We start from the raw sequence: 22,783 nt of genomic DNA, 5'->3' as shown, positions 1-22,783 counted from the left end.
GAAACGTGACACAAGTGGAGCTCGCTCTTGACCAACAAAAACCTAAAAGTGACACTTAGGAGTCTCCTTCTCTACAACTTCCTCCCTGACCTGGCTGATTGTGCTCCTCGGTCTTCAAAATATTATTTCTTCACTAAGATTCAGGCTGTTTGAATGACTCCTAAAAGTTTCCTTTTGACTACTTTCTCATTCCTCTTCCACCCAGGCCCTTGAACTTAACCGCGGCAGCACAATTGGCCCCAAATGCCTTCCCGCGGCTGACGCCGTTCCATTAAGAAAGTGTTGAAAACCTGTGCAGAAGCGGCATACCGATGTGCTCCCCACACGAGTCGCAGTACTCGGCGTAGAGCGACTCGAAGCAGGAGCAGCAGTAGGGCCGTCCCTCCTTCATGATGTACCGCTGGCCGCCCAGGACCGTTTCACACTCAAAGCAGCAGAAGTGCTTCATGTGCCAGTGGCGGCCCTCTGCCTCGGTGCACTCGTCCGCAAAGATGATCTGAGGAAAGGAGAGATAATGGTTGATTGCGGCCCGGGTTATTACTCAGTGCTGAACGACAACACAGAAACTCTGCTTGCCTCCCTCCCTCTCTCTCTCTCTCCTTCTCTAAATGCTCCGCTTTACCACTGCTGCTTCAAACTCTGAGATCATCCCTCTTTGTGTCTGACTTGAGTAGGAGGCTAATTTGAGTGGGGACTTGGTGCAAGCTAGGTGGTACATTTGCTTTTAATTGAACTGTTGATGAAACCGTCGGGGGTGCCTCTTAAGTGCTGCAGTGTCCCTGTTCCCATTTGTACAGTAAGTAATTTACCGTTAATGTTCAGGAGATCAGGCTACTGTAAGATGACCCCATTAAAACAGGAAAGCCTGTTAGCAACAGACAGCTGTACGCAGATGCTTTATAAATAGGCTTTCAGACACGGTTACATCTGTAACCGTTTATAGGCAGCGGTGGCGGACCTTCGCAAAGTACATTTACTCAAGAACTGCATTTATTATAAGTCAAATTTTTGACTTATAATAACTCGAGTGTTTTTCTTTTGGGAATTTATGACTTTCACTCCACTACATTTCAAAGACAGCATGGAGGGCTTTCAACTCCACTACTCATCTAGGAAGGTTGTCATTACTCGTTTCTTTTGGTTCATTAAAGCTTAGCAGTCCGCTGCTTTCAACAAAACTCGGCAATGGAGACAGAACCGGCGCCACCCACGGCCACATCTGAGCTCAGAGTTTGTAAGCCTTTATGTTAAGCGTGGCGTCACCTGAAGCTACCAGCGTTACTCTCCTGCTTTTCTTTTCCTTTCGGGGTGTTGGGGACGTTTCAGATGATAAGAAATAATGATAATAGCTGTCATTTTTTTATTGCGTGTTTTTGCTGAGGTTTTTACAGGCGGTGTTGATTATTTATTTATTTTTTTGTAGCAGAGTGGTTTTACATTTGTCACCAACAACATCAGGCGGTTCCAACAAGTTACGAGGTTCTGTGAAAACACTCAGAAAACAGCACAGCAATGTATCGATGTTCAAAATTTTTTTTTCCTTTTAAATACCAAAGTATATTTCAAAAGAGTACTTCAATTGTAGTAAACTTTCGACCTGTGAACTTTTACTCGTAGTTGAGTAAGATTTGACCATGAGCATTAATACTTTTACTTTGTCCACCACTGATAAACGGTTGTCTGTCTGCAGCCACGTAGTTGTGTCTCCGTGCGTCTACCTCGTCGCAGGCCGTGCAGCGCGGCTTCAGTCTCTCGGCGTGGTGCCGGCCGCAGTAGATCTTCCCGTCCTGGTAGAAGTAGATGAGGTCCACCAGGAGCTCCTTGCACGTGCTGCACACGAAGCAGGCGGGGTGCCAACACACACCGTGGCCGGCTCGAGATGTGAACACAGCGATGTCGCCGCCGTTTATCTGGCCTCCACACTGCCAAAAAAGAAAACAAAAAACTATTGTTGGATTTAAATCCACAACCAGAACGTCCCAGCAAATTTATTTATTTAGAGATGCGCAATTTTCAATGGTTTTGTAAAATTCATTAACTACGTCCAGGACCACACGCCCTCACTGTGCAAGGAAAAGTTAAAAATTAAAAAAAGTTAAAACTAGAGAGAACACGCACGGCTTGTTTGGTAAGGATCCCAGAGCAAGACCTTTTCTTTCCAAGCAGAATGTTGTAACGTTTCTGAATGAAGTAGCGGATATCGGAAACCCCGAGTAGAGATGCTTTGCAGAATCGGAACCAAACGAGGAGAAGCAGCATTCAGCTTTTAAGCTCCTGTAATTTGGGACAAACTTCCAGAAAACTGAAAAACCAACCAAAACACTAAGTTCCTTTAAATCTAGAGTAAAACCCCCACCTGTTTAGAGTTGCCTTTGATTAGAAACAACTGAAAAACAAATACATTTTGTTCTGGCTGAGCGTTTTTGTTACTCTACATCCTGCTGCTGTAGTGTCACATATTTTGTTTTGGTTTTCTTTGTCAACTGTGTTGTGTTTTTATCACGTGAAACAGAGTTTCTAGATTCAAATAAGACGACTTCGGCCTCTCAGCTCACCCAGCAGTAAATGCAATGCCGAATGGCTGAAAAGGAAAAGTGTTGCAACGGACCAGTTAAAGTCCAAAGTTACTTTGCTGTTCTCAATCCTTGGTAGCTCAAGCACTCTTTGAACCAATAAGTCCACCCATAAAAATCTACAAAGGGGAAAATCATTTTCCACAGCACTGCAAGTTCTAGCTAACACAAAGTCTGCTGCTGGGAGGCCAAAAGAGGGACACAAATTAAAAACCAAGAAATTATGACGGATGTTCTACCAATTCTTTTACTGGATATGTGGTTTGATTCGTGCGAGCTAAATGGACAAGAGCCAACCATGCACTTCAGTTCAACCTGCTCTCCGCACAGTCGATGCTAAACTGTGCAGGTTTGTTGTTAAAGGAATGCTCCATTACACTCACTAGTCCCATAAGGATGCTAAAGGGGAACGTATAAGCGATATATCGACCATTTCACAGCACACTGGGTACCACAGAGAAATAACACGGATGTTTTAACACTGACCTCGCTCTCAGAGACAATACGTCACGCTCAGATTTTAAATCACAAGAGCAGGGTTGGAAGGCCAGGATGGCAGAGAGAAAAAAACTCAAGACACACTTCTGCGGCAGGAAAGGTCAGGGCGTCGTTGGAAAAGCCAGACAAATGTTGTGTCTCTGGCCTTCACGTGTCAACGCGAAGCAGCTGTCCTATACATCACGGGAGCTGAAACGCCAGCAGACCGCTCCATGTGTCGGCGGCACGACTCATAGCTTTCGTTCCACGGGCCACATGATGCATTTGGGCCGCGTCGCGCTCAATCCCATCTCGTCACGCCACTCAGAGGCGAAAACGAGCCTCACGGTCAAAGAATTATGCCTTTGAGGGTAAAAAAAAAACAAAAAAACAAACAAAATAATAATAAAAAAATTGTGCACCTGCTCGCAGATGGCCCCCATCATCGTGACGGGGAACGGACGCACGTTGCCGCGGCCCAGGTTCTCCCGTTTCCGTTGGTTGCTGAAGAGCTTGAGCTCTCGCTTCTCCTCGTCGTCCAGGCTGTTGCAGTAGCGTACCTGGACACAAACATGACACATCGTATCATCAGCACACTGTTCTGTAGAGGTCAAGGTTGACAAAAGAAGAATAACATAATGTGCTAAAAGTCGTAGTTATAACAGTTAAATTGTTGGTAAAGGATTCTGTCCATCTTCGAAAACAATCTGAACGTATTAATTCAAAGTTGCAGACCTCAGTGTCCTGATTGCAGGATTATTACTTCCCCCCTACTGAACCACGGCATCAGTATGTCCACTTCAACCCCCCATCCATGTTGGATCTTTCCAAATGGTTGTGAGGCGTAAAGAATGTCATGAAATCAAAGCATCATCTGAAGTGTCACGATCCTGTAGTGTTCGGGTTTTGGATTTGTTCCATAATTGGTATTTTATGTTGTTCATTTACATCCACTTAGGTTTTGACATTTTCTATTCCATTTCCTGCATTTATTATTGTCACAAAGACCTGGACATATCAATTCATTCCATTGTATTTTTGGTTTTTTTAGCCTATTTTTGCGTCTTGTTCCTTGCACATTGCATTTACTTCTCTTAAGATTATTGTCAGACCTGTTCCTCTTCTAGCTGTAGTTTCCTTTAGTCTCGGTTTTCCTCCTGTGTTTGTCAGCTGTTCCCCATCACCCAAATTCGCCTTCGCCTGTTTTCTGCCTCAGCTGAAAACAGCTGAGAAACACTTAATTAGTTTCTCTGATTTCATTGTGATTGTCCACCTCTGCCTCTGTATTAAAGCTGGATTTTTATCATTTGCAACCTGATCTTCCCGTTTACCCGCCTGCATGGTTCCATGCAATTTTACATGTCATTAAGTTCTCATTTTCAACCGATGTTTTTTTCTTTTTTGCTGTGCATTTGAGATAAATATTTTACTGACAACTTTTTACAAAGCATCACTTCAAAAAAAAGATTTAAAAAATCTAAGTCTATAAAATTACACTTCATACTAATGAATGCACTTTCTTTACACCCACAAACCAGTACTGGAGGTAAAGCCGAGTTCAGTGATGAAGGGGGTTAGTGTTAGTCCAACCAGACACTGATATCCGTTTTCTGTCCGTAGAGCAAAATCGAGGGCATCAAAAAGCTCAACCATCGTGTTTTTTGTGCGTCTTGTTCAATGCTTGATTGGACAAAAATAGTCACTGTCGGAGTCGAGCCGCTTTGGGGCCTCTGAAATCAGAGTAGCTATTGCACACTTGTGAGCATTTTGAGCACGTTTGTTTATTTTGCCAGTCAGATTTTCAGCCACTTCGATGCAAGCCGGCGGCGCTAAAACATGTGGAGAAAAGAAAAGCAAAAGCAATTAAGGCGGAGCATGCCGATCTCCTACGGAGCTGCCTCTCAGGACGGCCCGTGGTTATGATTTATTAATGTAACAAATCTCAATAAGTGGCTACAAACATCGCTCCGGCTCTTTCACGTCCATTAACGAGACAGCCCCCCCCCCTCACCTCCCATTTCTCCTGCCTGTCTCCCCTCCGCTCCCCTCTTATCTCCATAATTGCCCGAAGTGGGGATCGGTGGGGGAGGGAGACGTAGATGGATGGACGGGAGAGGGGGGTGGGGGGTTAAGCGGGTCGGTCCGGACTCTCACCTCATTGTCGTGAGGCGGGAGCTGGTGGAGCAGCTGCTTGATGCGGTACTTCTCTCCTGGGCTGTTCACGTAGGGCACCTTGTCCTCGGGCAGGGAGCTGTAGTAGTGATGAACCTGCCGAACAACAAACACGGGATTAAAGCTCCTGCAGCGCGTGAACCATCTGAGAAACTGCTGAAGTGATGACATATAGGGCTAAATTGAACAGAATTAAAACATCGTTTGATTAGCATTCAATCTGTAACCTTCTGTTACGTAAAATGTATTTGTATTCTTTGTAAAATGGCATAAAAATGTTTTTTGTTTACTGTGTTTTTAGGTCTGACCTAAAACCACATAAGGAAAAAATTGCTGTCTTGACTTTGATACAGGTTGTAGAGTTTAGCAGAAAATATAAGAATCAGAAGATTATCCCTTTTTCTTTTACATTGAGGCAAATCTCCAAAACCTTTAGCTGATTTTGATGAAAGTCCAAAAAAAAAAATGCCTGAAAGTAAATGTTGTTGGTTTAAGTGTTTATGGCTTTAAAACAGTGGAAGTTCGTAGTTCTGGTGAAAATGGAAAGTTCAAATCTCTTGCCTCTTCTGTATTCTAATTATTACGGTTAAAAATGTTCCTTTTACTACTGCAGACAGAGATCTGCTGATTAGGCTTTTTCTAGTCAATACTCGCTCTATTTGAGGTGAAACCGGTGAGTCAAGAAAAAAAGCAAATCATGATCTGATCTTTAGCCAATTAGTTGGTGCTTTTCCATATTTGTCTGTAAATTGTTCAAGTCATTAAGCAGGTCAAGCTTTTCCCGACTGGATATACAGAATTAATTACGAAAACAGATTACGATTTTGACCGATTCAGATTTTTGCCTAAGCCAAAAAGAGAAAAATGTGCTTCAGGTTTGATATAGACTGTGGACTTAAACAGAAAATGGAGAACTTACAAGGGGTTGGTTGATGTGTTTATAGATGGGAAGTGATGCAAATTCCTGGTTTTGACGCATTTACATAATGAACAAAGGATAAAAAATATATAATTGGTCGATTCTGAATTCAGGTCCATTAGTTGGTACATCTCTATTTCTCAGTTGTTTTGCCTTAGAAACGATCAAAAATGATCTTTAAAGATGAACAGATCAGGGTTTTGCTGGTCGAACCTGATTTCCAATTATTTTACGTTTAACCTTCTGATTACACTGAAAGAAACTGGTGAAGAGTAAAATATAGAAAGAGGCTGATATATTTTTTCAAATATGTCTGATGCCTAACAAATATTATCACAACAATATTTGTTGTGATAAAAATTGACCCACTTTGGAAACGGATGTCTGACTGATTCAGCGGTACATCTCTCAAACTCTGAATGCTCAAGATGAATCTTCTAATTTATAAAGTTTATTAATTATTGCACAAACTGTGTAGATTATTATATAAATAGAAAAAAAACAACTGAAAAAACAACGATGGGGTTAAGTTTTACCAGAGCAAGCCATCAACACACACGCACGCACACACACGCAGTTAAGAAATCACTTTGATTTATAGTCCACCAGTTAATGGAACCCCACTCCTCCGTCCTGCACATTGACATGGGAATGTATCACTGAGCTGTCAAAACACTTACACACACACACACACACACACACAAAAACAGACAAAGCAGACAGACACTCGTACGACCAAAGCAGTGATTAACCTAAATGAACGCGGTATGTGCTGCCACAGATTAATGCTAATCTGGATAGTTCCAAATTGCATTCCTCACATTTCCGCGGCACACAATGGGTGTCATCTCCTTGTTATTTATCACAGCCCCTTTCTTTATTACACTGTATCTGCAGGGCTGGGGTGCCACAAAGGTCAGCACAGGGGGGAGGAGCAAAACCGCAAGGAAGGTTTAAAGACTGAGACCAAAAACAGAGAAGAACAAGAGACAGTTTGGAAGAATAAAACCTTAAAAATGTGTCTTCAAGCTGAACTGTAAAGTCGGGGGTATTAAGAAAACCTGATTGGTGGCAGTGGCAACCGGTGTTCCAGTAAAGCCGCCTTATCAAAGCGAGTTTGGGTTGGGATGATTTCACAGCTCTTGTTTGGGGCGCAACCTGATTCTTCCTGCTCTGATTTGGTTGGCGTCCCCTTGTGTTTGTTGGAATACAGTCCATAAAAGACTGACTGAAGTCTATGTACTGTACGTACACGCACACACACGCACACACACACACACAGAGCTGATGGCTGATGATAAATTACAAAACATGCCTCCAACAACAGCAGGGTTAGAATCGGGAGGTGAAAGGCTCACTGCCCCAGGGGGGGGAAGATCAAAAGATAGATACACACACGCACACACAGACATGCAGAAATACAGCGAGAACCAGGAGAAGCGGCTTGCGATAATAACTGTAATCAGAAGCAGACGAAGCTCAAGACGGGGCAGACGTTTCAGCTGAACCGAGAGGAGTGTTTTTCCCGGCTTAATGGTAGGACTTTGGGTTAAAAAGGGGTGACAGGGGAGATCGCTCGTCACAGCTGGTTTCTATTGCTGCTAACAGCCTGACACGTTCAGGGAGCAGCTCTGGCGTTCCTCAGTGGGCTTGGGTGCGACGCAGCTCTGGTCAGAAAAATCACAACTCGCCACAGCGACTCGTGGCGAGACAAATTGGGTATTCGTAGCAGAAGTGCAAACCTTATAGATGGCTAAATGACGGTGGGTTTCGTCAAGGCCAAAAACCAAAAGGAAACCAAAAACTGAGCAGGAGGATAATCAAATTACTACCTTTTGGCTAGCAGTCGTTCGCTTCTCAGAATTTAGGCATCATCTATCGTTTCAAGTCATTTAACACTTTCACCGTTTTTTTATTGTCACAAATTGTAAATATTTTGTCTTTAATGCTCAAATAGACATAATTATTGTAGATTTTTAATAAACCAACTCAGTTGTACATTCCTATAAACTGGGGAACACAATTTTTATAACTGCACATTATTTATGTTGAAATGTATGTCTTCAATGTACAGTATTTTTTATTCTTCTGTTTTATTATATACACTTCTCTGGAAAATATTAAGAGACCACTTAAAATGATCAGTTTCTCTGATTTTACTCTTTATAGGTTTATGTTTGTGTAAAATGAACATCACTCTCTTATTCTATGAACTGCTGACAACATGTCTCTGAAATTCCAAGCAAAAATTTAGTTTTTATTTGGAGAAAATGAGAAACAGACAAAATAATGAAAATGATGCAGAGCTTTCAGACCTCAAATAATGCAAAGAAAACAAGTTTATACTCATTTAAAAACAACAATACTAATGTTTTATCTCAGGAAGAGTTCAGAGATCAGTATTTGGTGGAATAACCAGGAGGTTTTCAGTCTGGTTCAGTGCACTGGGCTCTGAGGTTTTTTTTCCAGAGCTGTATAAACGTTTATACAGTCCATCATCTGTCACTTTGGTACTGTTGCACAGAAATCTCCCCATTCTGGGACAATAAATGACATTTCTACTTTATTCATTTAGGCCATGCCAGAGGAAGCGTTTGTTATAAATGTAACAGTCCTGTTACTTTTACGTTTAGCGTTGAACATCATCATTGCGTAGGACAAACAGGCAGGATAACCTAACAGTTAGCACGGCCAGCTTGCGCGTCGGCCATAATTCCCACAATCCTTCACTTTCTTTGCATTTTCTTAAGCGGAAGGAATGAGGCTAAAAACGTGGCGCCGTAAAAAGGGTCACAAGTCACAGGACAATAGACGCTCTTAGACTGATGGGAAAGTCATGAACTTTAAAGACATTTACTCATAAAACCTTCCATCCATTATCCATCCAATGGTGGGTGGGTAGGAGGAGGTAGAGGGGATATATATATATATCAGAAATGTTTTGCATTGCATGCAGTAGAGGTTAAAAAAATGTCAGTGATGCAAATGGGAACAGCCACAATCACTCAAAGATCAGTGATCAGTTCAGCTGCTGACAGTTTTATTGGCCCCATGCTGGCCTGGAATTGTTTTAATTGTGCTTAGGTCTATTTAGCAAACAGGTCAAACTACCCTCACTCTTTTTCTCTCTCTCTTGAAAGCCATGGGTCCAGACCCTGCAGCTAGTTTATATTTGATTACCTGAAGGCCAAAATGTTGTACAAACATCCAGCATTAGAGGGCTGAAAGCGCGCACGTCATGCTGGACAGAAAATTAAAATCAGATCCCTGTGACCGCTGAGACAGACTCTGCATGATGATGAAAAGAGGAAAATGCCCCTAAGAGGACTCGGCAGAGTTACATTCCTGGCCTTGCTGAACAGTAAGCTGGCAACGTCGAGAAGTTTCATTTCAAAACACAGGCCTTCCTCACACTGCTCCTAAAACACAGGAGCCAAAAACCCAACTACATCTCCGTTCGGTGAAGACTGCATTTCTGCAAAGTGGTGGTTATTGGGTTTAAGAGAGATACCTGTATTTTTATTTTAGGGTAAATTAGGTCCCAAAAGAGTGCAGAGTTATCCTTGGTAATCCCTCAGATCCACGTACCCGACTGCTGTACAGCTGCGCGCGAATCTCTCATTACACAGATGGGGACGTTACACCACTGCCAGATGAATAGCAGACTAATAAAGAGCTCTGGCTGCCAGAGCAGAAATCTAAAACCCACCATTTAGGTCCAAAGCTTTAGCTTTTTGTTTAGATCTGCTCCTGTGCAAAAGGTCACACAACAAGTTTCCCACAGCTTGAAGGTGCTAGCATTTCAGAGATAGCATCACATTTGTGCATGACTGCTTATTAGAAATAGAAGCTTTTATAAATTTTCAATCATATTATGCAAGTCTCATCTGTTTTTTTCCTCCCTTTTTTTTCTTTTACAAACATCTACCATGTTGAGCGTTGATATACAAGTGTAACCCTGGAGGAAAGGAAGAAAGGAAGGAAGAAAGAGAAAGAAAGAAAGCAAGCTCCCCTCGGTCTTCTTGAGGAGAAAACCGGAGCCTGTGCCAGCAGCGTATTGACTCAGCTCTTCAACGAAACGAAACCAGCGTCCATAAACGCCCCTATTGTCCAATTAAAGCGGAGACCCTCCCACATGTGAACACCTCCAGCTCGGCGGAGCATTGTAGAGGAGGATTTTCCTCCAACGCGCGTGGAACTGCTTAATGTGCTGTGCGGGCTCGACTCAAGTGCTTGTGAGGGCCAGGAAACCTCCTGCAAATATGTTCGGAGGCAGAAAACAATCGGGAGATTAATTCGAGGGCCGGAGCCACGTAATCCTTTGTCAGCCGTTAGCCTGGTGAAGACGCTGTCAGCGCAAACGTGCAGCAACTTTCAACACTGGAGTTATACCTCTTAATCTGTTGGGGGGATTATGAGTGAAACCTGCTAGTCCCCGTCTCTGGAATCCTGGGGCCGGTCGTTTAGGTAACGGGAGTTTTACCGCACTCCTGTAAGCAAAAACTCTTATACTGAATACATTTACAAATCACTTAAGTAAAACCAACCAAAATGTAAAATTTACTTTAATTTGGAAAAAAATTACATTACACCAGAGAGACAGTATTTTTCTTCTTAGCTGTAGTAAGATGCTTCTGATGTTATTTCTGGTTCACAGTTGAGCATCATGATTGTAAACCCGACAGTCACAGCCCATTTTCCTGAACTCGTCTCTGTGTGGCGTTTCTTAAAGCGCCACCTCCAGATGGAGTCTACACACCTTGTGAATCTCTCTCATATTCATAAATGGGCTTTGGTTCACAATCCTCCGAAGGGAGCTGCTGTCCTCGCCGCTTGTGCAATATTTTCCCACCGATGTTTTCTTTTTGCTCAACTTTCCATTGAAACGTTTTGTGAAAAGTTTGTTTCTTCTTTGCAGCTCGTCCTCCCCGTGCGGGAACATGATGCCAAGTGATAGATGAGGCCAGTGGGTCTACACAGGCGGACTGCATCTTCTCTGAAAACCTCGTATTTGTGCAATTCTTTCATAATATTCCACTAGAACAGGAAGACCATCAGATGCCGGCATGTCAGCCAAGCATTTCCATGCCAACGACGCGCAGACACTTAGCGTCAGGGGTCGCTCGGACCTCACTGATGCAGCTTAAGTGGCACTTTTTCTTATTTTCAGAGCCGATTACCACGGTAGCCGATACTTCCTAAAGAATTTGCTGCGAAAGGAAAAGCGGTCAGCGAATTTCATAGACGAATAGAGAATTTGCATTTATTCTGCCTCCAACCAGCAGGCAAAACCAGGGAAACAAAAGCCATGATTGAAGCTTGTGAGTACGTGAGGAACGAGAAAGAGTTTGAAAAGTTGTTGCCGCAAATTCTCTGGTTTAAGAAATAAAGTTTAAGTGCACCGAAATTATCTTATGAAGGATTCCTGCTACATCTGTGCCACAACAACAAAAAGCAAGAAAGTATTCACTCAGAGTAGCATGTAAGCTAATTTTTCATCGCGTTTTGATTCTTGATATCTTGATATGTTTGTTTAGCAGTGAACTCTACAGAGGAGTAGAAACTGAAAGAAACTTTTTATTTTGTTTTGGCACATTTAGAATTTATTTATTTATTTTTTTTACTTTTTAGATGGCCAAGTCATTTTCAAAATAACTTCACCAACTGTATTATTAGATCAACGGATTAATAAACTAACCTAAAAAAAAAAAAAGATTTGCGGCCCTTTAAGATTTGTATCCGAGTAACCCTCGTGTAAATCATAACGTTGTCATAACGTATAATTTAGAGGAAAAAGATTGCTGTTTTTTCTTTTGACATCTTGTTTTATTAAAAGAAGTAAACGTTCAAAACGGCATCCCCTCTTTTCAGCGACAGCTTATTTTGTTATGCCTACACACATCACCGCACATCAGGCATCGGCGAGAAAATCTCCTCAGGACTTTCACGCTTAAACCAACAAACAAAAAATCCAGAGTCAACACCGCGCAGCTCCAGCACCTCCGAGTGTTTACGCTGCGCGGTCCGAACGGAAACGTGTGCAGACGCGCCGGTACCTGCTCCGGCTTGAGTCCCGGCGGCACCCAGGCGTACTCCTCCAGGGCGCAGCCCGAGTCGTCGTCCGAGGTCGAGTTCCTCTGGAAGTCGTACATCAGTTTGGTGACAGTCTTCTCCATTTCCACCGGCATGGCTGTCACTGCATGCTCTTCACGCCGACACTTGCAGTGCACACAGATCTTCCTGCCATTGGACAGACAAAGGAGGGAAGCAATGGTCAGGCAACCCCCGGTGTATACACTGGAAATTTATAAAAAAGGGAATTTTGGAATAAAGAACAAAGAAAGTGAATTGCGATAAGCAAAAAGGATTTGTAATTGTCAATGCAGAGCTATTGCAGCAGACGCAAGGAAAACATTTAAGTAATAATAATAGTATCTAAAGAGAGAGAAAAAAAGGGATGATCCTACAACTTGGTTTGAGCTGCTTGAATAGCTTTAACAAGGATTTTAACTGTGGTACCACAAACAGTGGGTGTAACCGAACATGAAGAACGACTCGTGCAAAGTACAATGTAGTTGAACGCAATACAACCAGTGGCAATGATAGAAAACAAAGCTTTGTGAGTAACAAAATTTACACACCAACCTGAACAAAGTTGGCATGAAACACTTCCAAAATGTCTTACCGGAACACAGATTTTATTTTCTGCAAATTTGCTTCACACTTACTGAGAACTTCTTGTTAGAATAGAGCAGGGATGTAAAAATACCATGAAAAATATAGTAGATGTGGGTTAAGTACTTGATTTGGGTGGAGTCTACCTATATTTTTCCCTTTTAATCCAACCAATATGTATTCGGAAGCAAACCGAGGAGACGGTGCGTGCATATGGATTTGTGCGTCCTTGACAGACCAGGAAAATGGGAAAAACCGGGTGGCCGAAAGGTCACACCACGCCAACCCCGTAACCCCCTCAGGCGGCTAAACCAAGGAGACAGAATCTCATTACCTTCCCAGATGGATGCCGTGTCTGACAGTCAGCGCCACGGAGGAGCTTAAGGACACCCAGGACTCGGTTTGACACACTGAGGCCTCAAGTGAGTGTGGATCTGTTGCAGGATGCGCACACATCTGCATGCAAGGCAAACCGCAAAATGGCTAATTCCCGGAGCTAACTCCTCTGGTGAACATGGATGCTGTTGATGGGTACACCTTTCAGTCCTAATAAAGACTATTTTGTACAACTTTGGCTTTCTGTTCCTATATCTTTGTTTACTTCTTAGTCATCAATTGCTACACACCCAGAAAACAAGAAGAAATGCATATATTTAAATTGCTACTGTCACGTTTGTCAATTCTCAGAAAGTTCCCTCTAGTCATATTTAATTAAAGCGCTCCGGTTTGGTTTGAAATAATGACAGATCTGTAGAACAGAACCCTAGTTATGTCTGGAGACTGCTAGTATTTAGCAAAGGTAATAACTGCCAGACTAATGCGCCTCGACTGGTCATTAGCGATTCAATCACCCAGAGAAAAACTTAAAATAAATGCTAAGTGGGACGCGACCTTCATCAACATTTAAGATTCTTCTTCATATGCCCGAAGCCCAAGTAGCTTCGTCAGCTCTCTCTCTCTCTGTGCAGAAAGGCAAACCTCTGCATCTTCTGCTTTCGTTGTGGAAGGGCAAAGCCAAAGACCTCGCAAACGCAATGCTTGCAAATTAACAAACGATCCCAAGTACCCAGATGTTGTTGCTGCAGCGAATATTGATAAAGGAGCAGCGATAGAAAAGATAAAGTCAATCAGACCTACTGGGAAGGAGAGTGAAGCAAATTTCAACCCATACAGCAAGGCGTCCAATTACAGAAAAGAACCTTAAACATCATGAGCTGCTTAAAGCCGATTGGTTAGTCGGGACACTCTATGCTGTACGAATGATGACTGAGCTGTGTGCGTTTCAAAGTGGAGGTATACTGGATATAAACGGGTTTACTTTCAACTGGACACCCTGATATCAACCTGTGGTATTTGGGTCAGAGAGGAAGCATTTTGATTTGCCCTCCAGAGCTGACAGAAAAAAGATGAATCACCAGGCTACAAGAAAAAATAAAAATAAAAATCAATGAATAAGGCCTCCACCACCTTTAAGTCACTGGTAAAATCCGGGTTTTTCCCAGTGACTTAAAGGTGGAACCAGTGGAACCAGCAGCTCCACTGGTTTACCACTAATGGTGGTGTGTGCTGAAAGAAAGCTGCGTTGTCACAGACAAAAGACACAGCACAACTTTTTTGGAAAAAAATACTTCACCTAAATGTATTTGAAACATAATACCAGTTTTCTTGCAGTCAGCTGTCTGGCAGTGCGCAGGGATGAGTAAGAGAAGGACGATGCAGCATTATCCTCTGTACAGCCAGCTTGGTCATTGGATTATTTTTAGGATGTAGAGACAAACCCTGCATTGACCGCATTTGATCATCACTTTAGACTGATAAAACCTTGTTTGATACACTGAACAATAGATTCTATAAACACAGTTTGAGGCTTATGAGGCCATTATTTTACGCGTGTAAATAAACAAACACATGATTTCTATTGACTCCGGTTTCCTCCCACAATCCAAAAACATGACTGTCAGGTTAATTGGCCTTTCCAAATTGCCCCTAGGTGTGAGTGTGTGTGTGCATGGTTGTGTGTCCTGTGTGTGTCTGTGTTGCCCTGCGACAGACTGGCGACCTGTCCTGCTGACCCCGCCTCTTGCCCGGAACGTTAGCTGGAGATGGGCACCGGCAACCCTCCTGACCCCACTAAAGGACAAGGGTGTAAAGAAAATGGATGGATGGATGATTTCTACTGTTTTCTCTCTCTTTTTTTTTCCGGAATTAGACATACACAAAGTCAGCAATATGTAGCTTGGAAAAATCTATTGTAGTTTTACTAAACAGTTTGTGAAACTTTTACATGACATTTGTGAAAATAAAACTGGAATCTTTCTTTTCTCCCCCCCAGTCACTGTTTTGGTATAATCCCAGTTTGCTTCATTTTTGTAAACCAGAGGTGTCGCATCGTCTCTTCTCGTGAGCTACATGCATCGCTAATCCATAGTAGCAGCACATGATGAGATGGAAAAACACACGAGTATCTGTTCCATCCTTCAGACATGCTTTCAGCAACTCAAAAGTTACGCCTCCCTTGGGCCGAGACCAAGTTTTCTTGAGCAGGATGACCCGAGCTGACGCGAAAGGAAGCATTTCACGACCCCGTCCTACACTTTGCCTCTTACAGTGAATCTGGAATTCAAAGCGGAGGGTCTGGTGATTGTTAAAAAGGGAAGCTCCACTCTGACTCGTTTCTCTTTCCAGATGTTGTGATGATTCCCCCACCCCCGCTCCCACAGAGACTCACCTAGCAAACATCTTCAGAAAGTAGATGCTTCACACCTACAAGGGTTGTTTCTCCTTCATTCCCCACAATTGACATCACGCCTTGACGGACCTGCTGGGGAGTTCCCCTCCGCTGAAACACAATCCCCGAGCTCCACCGAGCAGGCTGCATGATTTCAATTAGATCAGATTTAGTGACTCTGGAAACACAAGTCAAGTACATCGCAAATGCCTCGTAAATGACTCCGAGGTACAGAGAAGGAAGTGAAGTGAAGTGGGGGGAGGGGGGATGTACAGCTTCCACTTCTCAACGTCGCCTGCCCATTCTCAACCCGGGGGGAGTTGTGAATGCTGGCATATCATTGGTCGGACCGAGTGCGAGGTTTACTTAAGTACTTGGGGGGTATGCTTTTCAGATGGCAGTCGCTGTGACCATGATGTCAGTGGACAATGATTCACAGTTTCCAGTTAATTATCCTCACCCAGCTCTACAACCTTGGCCCTTTTACCCAGATTCTGGGTCATTTTAATTTGCAACTGGGGTCTGACAGACGACTCTTTGCATCAGTCAAATGCGCCAAAGACATTTTAAGTCTCTGCTGCTCGGTGTTTCATTAGGTCAAATTGGTTGTCGTGAAGCAAAGTTGCAATATGTTATCCCTCTGACACACAAATGTTCATCCATATAATGACTTCTTTAGACCAAAACATTGGAGTTAGGCCAGTTACTGTCATTAGTGAAATGAATTAAAGACGCAGTCTCGCAAACTACAGGGCTGCCCGACCCGTTGCCACACACCGACAATTACCAGGGTGAAAACCGCCACTGCATTTCTTCTTGGTTTATAGCAAAAATAAACTCGATTTCCTATTCAAAGCATCACTAACGGACGCAATAACAATGCTGATTTCAGCAAATCGACCTCATTTGACCCCCCCCCTAATTTCTTTTGTTTCATCGCGACGTTCCCACCATCCTATGGGAGCTTTAGCGTCTCGGCCACAAAAAAATATGCATCGAGTTTGGGAATCAAGGCCTGTGAGATTCAATCCAATAGGTCAAAAGTGTCGTCTGCGTGCAGAGTTTGTAAAAAAAAGACACTTAAAATACAGAATCCTTCCAAACAATGCCTCCCATATATGGCACACATTAACATTGCAAAAAAAATAAATAAATAAAAAAACTGTCCCATTTGACATATTGCATTGCCCTCAATTAAATGTATGCCCAAGTACTGCCTTGGACCATTTGAAGCAAAACACTCAGTCAGTCGTGAGCGTCTCCTCAAACCGCTGCAACGTTTCCATGGCATCACTGTTGAGGACCGGACTGAAAATCCGACCCTAATGAGGCCGTTCCTCAGGAAACAGAGGAGCAGAACAGCTGGATGCAGGAGGCAGCCAAGTCCCGTGTTGATCTTTTTTCCGTCATTTAATCTACTTTACCTCGTTTGTTATCTTTGGAAGAAGTGAATGGAGACAACTCGCCTTTTGTTAAGCAACTCTCAACCTTTCTGATCAGAACTGTGTGCACAACCGTATGAAGCTTCAAAACGGTAACTGTTAACGACAGAATTATCAGAATGCTAAAACAAGACCAAGGCGTTCCTGACAAGAGTCCGCCTGGACGACGTTTTTTTTTTTCTTCCCCCTTTTGGAATCCAATTAGTGACAGCCTGATGCAATGTGTTGCCGAAGCTAGAGATTAGACCTGCTTCCACCTGTCAAAACCAGTTTTAGATTACAGATAGCCGAGGTTCTGCCTTCTGGTCAGACGGTGTCTGGGTCACGAGCCGTGAACCTAACTTAAGCACAGCTTAAATAGAAATGTTACCTTGGATGCATTGATGACTGCTTGTACGAATAAGCTAAGGACCATAATCTTTTTTTATGCTTGCTCTGAAACACTGCTGTAAAATAGGACATGGACAGGATTTTTAAAAAGTTAAATAATGACTTTTTACTGAGAACGATTTTCCAGGCTCTCTCAGTTTCACACCAAACCTTTTTGTGATCAAGTGTTTCCGGTTGTAACTGAGCGTAAGGGATTTGAAACGGTTTCCTACATGACTGTGGTGAACTGAGGCTGAGAGCCAGCAACAGAGGGTGAGACTCTCAGCAGATAACAGGAAGGCTAAATGTATTGCGGCAAAGTTGCTCCATTTTATCCTCTCGAGTTTTGTGTGGCCTTTTGAGAATCTAAAAAGTAAAGTTAGGGTCTGCCCTCTCCGGGGACTAAACATTGAAACTGCTGCTATAGTGGAGTTAGCAATGCTAAGTGTGACAATCATTACTTGAAGATGCTAAAGACAGCTAAAAATGTTACCTCAACAAGCATGCTTTGGTTCTAAAATAGTAAGTACATCCCTATTTTACACTGACTTCTCATTGCTGTTCCTAGTAGAAATAATGACGGTTCATGGCAGCAAGGCTGTATAAAAAAAAAAAAAGAAATAAAGCTGCTATTGCTCTTTAGGAAAAGTTAGAATCACCTACAGCTGGTATGAACAGGTCAAAACTCTGCAGAACTAGAGTTGGGAGAATTCTGCTTTGTGCTTCTCTTTTTCTCAATTGCTTTAGCATTTTTAGGTTTGTGACCCAAACCAGAGAGCAAAAAGTCTCCTATAGGAGTATTTTATCAGCTTCATCTCACGTTGGCACAACCAGCAGCCCCTCCAAGATGCTTGTTGCGTTACTGGCTCATGACACTGCAGCTTGGAGCTTTAATTTTTATCCTCCAGCCTGTGGGAAATTAAATAACGACCACAAAATAAAGAAGAAAAAAAAAATCATACTTTTTAGGTTCACTACATGTAACATGAGAATATTTAACATAAGCAATAACTGACTTCTACAAAAAAAAAAAAAAATATTGGAAGCTAATGTGTAACGCTATTAATTATGCTCCTGTCAATTTGGTTCCTTTCTCAGATCAGTGACTGCAGCTCCAGCTGCCAATGATCAGCCACGTTATTCATCATCATCATTTACCCCTTCAGTCCATTCAAGTGCTAATAAAATGTTCCTCTTTAACAGTATGCAATAAGTAAACCGTCTTCACAGTTCAATAAGCTGTGGTGGGGTTCTGTAATAATATCCTCCGATGCCGTTGCCAGTTGTTTCCAACTGCAAAATACAGAGGACAAATAAAGACAGGGTAGTTATTTAGCTCTAAATGAGTTTTATAGTGCAATCCACATGGCACCGTGGCAAACACACGGTCCACGGCACACATGAAGCTGACCGCTGCGCCACAGGGGGTCGTGTGTGTGTGTGTGTGTGGGGGGGGAGTGCCACCAGTGGAAACACGTCGAGTGAAAGCCACAACTTTTAAACTTCGCCCCCACCCTCAAAGGAAATCCTACAAGCAGGTGTTGACTAGACAAGAAGAAAAAGTAATCATTTAAAAAATTATATATTTGAAAAAAAAAAAAAAAGCAAAACAAAACACGAAAACACCATCCAACGTTTTAAATAATGAGTTGGTAAGAAGACAGAGGACACGTTTTTAGCACAGCATGCGTGCTTTTACGCATTTGGATCACAGAGGAAATGGGTAAAAGGTTTGCGCGTTTAAATCGTTTGCAAGAGGAGGAAAAATACAAATAAAAATCCAGTGAAAATGAAATGTGCAGCTCACCTTCTCACAAACCGAGACGGACTAAAGCCATGGCCCCCGAGCTGACTGCTTCCCCCGCTGCGGGCTTTAAAATGAAACGCTCCTCATTGCAGAATCTGTCGCACAGCTCCAGCGCCACCGCGGTGCCACGAAGGCGCAGCAGCCTCGCCCGCTGTGTGTCCCGCACCTCTGCTACATCTATCCGAGGAAAGAGGGGGACAAAAATAGCCTTTTGTGAACCCCCCTCCTCTCTCTCTCCCTCCTCTCGCCTCTTCTGCTCACTGCAAATGCGCGCAGGAGTTCAGAAAACTACCGTAAACAGATTCCTCAAAGCGGAGACCAAAGGTCCGAGGGAAGAGCGCGGAGTCCACTAGAAGTGAATTCAGTCCCAGCAAACTCCTCTGATCGGAAAAAAGAAGAAGAAAAAAAAAGTTTCTGCAAAGCAAAAATCCGGGCGGACACTCGGTGCGCTCAGGAAGAGTCCATTAGAGCCGCTCTTCTTGATGCAGAACAAGCCACCGAGCAGCAGCAGCGCTTTAAACCAAGTACGCTTATAATGAGGATGTCAAGTTAGAAGTAGTAACTAAACCACTTCCGTCTACCTTTTCAAAAATAAAATAAAGTAAAAATAAAGACAATCGCCCAAATAAACAGAAATTTAGCTACTAGCATCAAAGTTCAGAACGCTTTTCTTTCAAAACCTTAACATTTCCCATCATGCCACTCCATAATTACTTTCAACTGAAAGTAATTATTTATTGAGATGCCAGAGAAAGTAATGCTGCGTTTCCTCTTTCTCTCCCCCGTCTATTAAGCTGGATGAAAACATGATGGCCATATTTCCTCACTTAAAAAATACCTACAGGTTTAGTTTAGTTAAGAAATGTTTCTGGTGGCAAACAACAGTGGAGGTGTGAAAACATTTAACGATCAAAACAAGGAAGTGTGTCCTGTTTGGGTCATTCAGATGACTCGGCATTAAATGAGTAGTACAACAGCAAAGTTAAAGCTAAAATGATGAGATGAGCAGAATCTGAGGATTTTAAAGTGTTAATTTTTCACTTAAACAAATAGGAGGAATTATATCAATTAAAAAACATTGGAGTTACTGTGGGCTGCAAATGAAACATTTTTATAGCATGGCTCATCTATTTATTCAGGGAGTTTTTAAACATTTTTTGTGGCACTAGCAGCCTTTATTCATTAGTAGCTGGACAGCAGACGAGAAAGAAAAGAAGAGAATGGAGGGAAAGACATGCAGCAAGTGGCTCGGGGGGCTTTGCTGCTCTACCATGTGGCGCCCCATTTACAGGTATTATTTATCATTTGTGTCAAATTTAGATTCAGGTTAAATCTTTAATTATTCCTCCATCAAGTGAAAAACATCTCTCTCTTTTTCAATTGATCAGAGTTTTATTTTGAAGGCTGCTTGGTTAACTTCCTTTCCGATTCCGGACTCTGGTTGACTTCACACACCTCTCCCTTCTCATTCCTCACTCTCTCTTTTTCTCTCTCTCTCTCTCTGTGTGTGTTGTGATGTCAGCAAGTCATCCATCCAACATTGGTGTAATTAGCAGCCTGACTTGCTGGTGCTCTGGCAGAATTTCCATGTGAATTAGCACAGTTCCCCTGAATACACCAACTCAGGCCACGAGGAGAAACAGCAGGGACAGCGGAGCCCCCAGGAAGCCGAGCTGCGTGGAAGCACAGCCAGGCTAGCCTCTGTCAACACAACAGGGCTGCTTAACATAAGAAATGACCATTTAGCTGGAGATGAGACAAAAGGCTCACAGACAAATGGAAAAATCACAGAATTGTTGCAAAGCCCATTTAGCAGGACTTTTAAAATCCCTTGGTATATATGTATATATTTTTTCAGCGCCTCAGTAGGAACCACTGGTGATTCAGGCATACAAGGAAGAATGAGACTATGGGTTGTCAAACTGTTCAGCTTCTTACCAATCAAATCACCTCTGGCAGAAACATGACATCATTCAAAGTTTACTTTTATTGCTAGCAAGCCAAAAATGCAACAACAACAACAACAAAAAACAGTAAGATATGCTTTTAGATGGAATTTTAAAAGTTGATTTTATTACTATTCCGCCCACGATGTGAAGTTTCGTGACCTTTCGTGGGGCTAGCTGACCTCCACTGTGAGAATCACAGGATAAAACTGTCACTATGACGTTTTGTCACAAATTGAAATAGTTTCTCTTGGTTTGAACTTCTTCTTGTGTGAAGAATTCAATGATAAGAAAGAGACTGGACAAAAAAAACTATCCATGCGGGGAGAGTTCAGTGGGATAAAACCGCTTGCCGACCGAAAAGATTACAAAGGGTCGACTCGTGTTTTCCAAGAAACACATCTTGATGATCCTCAGGACTTCTCTGTAAATATTTGGTGGACTGATGAGACGAATGTGGGACAGTATGGGAAGTGTTCGCTCAGGTACATTTGGTGAAAAGTTAACATTTCATCCACGGCTCCACCACCAGAGACAAACTATGAGCATCAATAGCAACAACCAAGCCATTGCTTCTTTGACTTTAAGCAAATTCTGCCTCCAAAGCCAATTTCTTTAATCAGCCTGCATCGTTGCTCATAGTTTCTTACCTCTAAATTCTTCCCCCAGACAACCTTTCAGTGGTTCTGACAGAGCTGCACTCTTCACCTTTCGGATACCGATCCTCGGGTTCCCTTGTTTGAAGACTAAAGGCCTGGTGCCTTAATGAAAGCCATATTTCAGACCCTGGCATTCCTCTCACACGTGGCAGGAGGAAGCTCAAACATAAGGACGTATTATCACCAACTCTTTACAAACATAGCGGTATCAGTTACAGCCCAGGCTGCACTTAGGGCCTATCCACAGGATTTTACAAGGAGCCCTTAAGTGACACCGTCCTGCTCTCGGAGCAACCACAGAAGAGGTCATTCAGATTAAGGGCGGCCATTTTTCCGGATAAGTCATTGCTTTCCGTGATTAAACTGTTTCCAGCTCTGCAGTGAACTGTTTCAAATGCCCCAAGGGGGCCGGAATAAAAGCGCCGAGGCCAGTTTAAGGAGCATACCTCAGATAGCATTGGCTGCATGGACTCCTGGCACGCAAAGAGGACAGGCTTGGTAATTTTAGACTTCATAGGCATGAGTAGAAACATATTCCAATTTTAAATCAAAGCAGAGGATGAACAACATTGTACCTTTTACTTGGGGCCTGTTCTAAAGTAAATCTTAGGGGCTCAGGATATCTCATCCTGCAGCAGCATTTCTTATATCCTACCAGGAAAGGAAGTGATTTATATATTATCTGATGCAGCCAAAAAACACACACCTGATAAAAGCAGAGCTCTTATCTTATTTGAAACATCGCCAACATCCTAACATAGCCTTTACTTATTCCCTTATTTTAGGAGCGCCACTCTTTCCTCCTTTCATGTGGCAAATGCTGATGGGTATCACTCTAAAGTCAACACACGAGGCAGCTGGGTCTCGCCCCAACAGCTGATAGCTTTGGCATGCCGGGAGCGAGGGAGAAAACTCATCACGCAGCTTTTCTTCTCACCGCTGAAGAATGTTTTTAAAGTCATGTCCTAACTACTAAAAACCAGGCCTAATGGTCTGAGCGCCGTCCAAAATCGGAA

The 22,783-nt window shown here is 42.8% G+C and overlaps 1 protein-coding gene across 3 annotated transcripts in view; it reads right to left on the bottom strand.

Annotated features, from left to right (window-relative positions):
* Nucleotides 1–22,783, bottom strand: part of prickle2b (prickle homolog 2b) — a 105,351-nt gene that overhangs the window by 5,241 nt on the left and 77,327 nt on the right. For 2 of the 3 annotated variants that reach the window (XM_008409547.2, XM_008409542.2), the window contains exons 3-7: nucleotides 12,198–12,381; nucleotides 5,205–5,318; nucleotides 3,473–3,610; nucleotides 1,719–1,922; nucleotides 310–496 (exon numbers count right to left, since the gene is read on the bottom strand). In XM_008409547.2, the coding sequence (XP_008407769.1) occupies nucleotides 310–496; nucleotides 1,719–1,922; nucleotides 3,473–3,610; nucleotides 5,205–5,318; nucleotides 12,198–12,329 (775 nt within the window). In that variant the 5' untranslated portion in view covers nucleotides 12,330–12,381. Of the gene's footprint in view, nucleotides 1–309; nucleotides 497–1,718; nucleotides 1,923–3,472; nucleotides 3,611–5,204; nucleotides 5,319–12,197; nucleotides 12,382–19,162; nucleotides 19,673–22,783 lie in introns of those variants that run through there. The other variant, XM_008409543.1, reaches the window with a different exon arrangement.

Source organism: Poecilia reticulata, linkage group LG5 (genome assembly GCF_000633615.1).
Source record: "Poecilia reticulata strain Guanapo linkage group LG5, Guppy_female_1.0+MT, whole genome shotgun sequence".
In the NCBI taxonomy this organism is placed as follows: Eukaryota; Metazoa; Chordata; class Actinopteri; order Cyprinodontiformes; family Poeciliidae; genus Poecilia; species Poecilia reticulata.
This window is presented reverse-complemented; position numbering and strand designations above follow the sequence as displayed.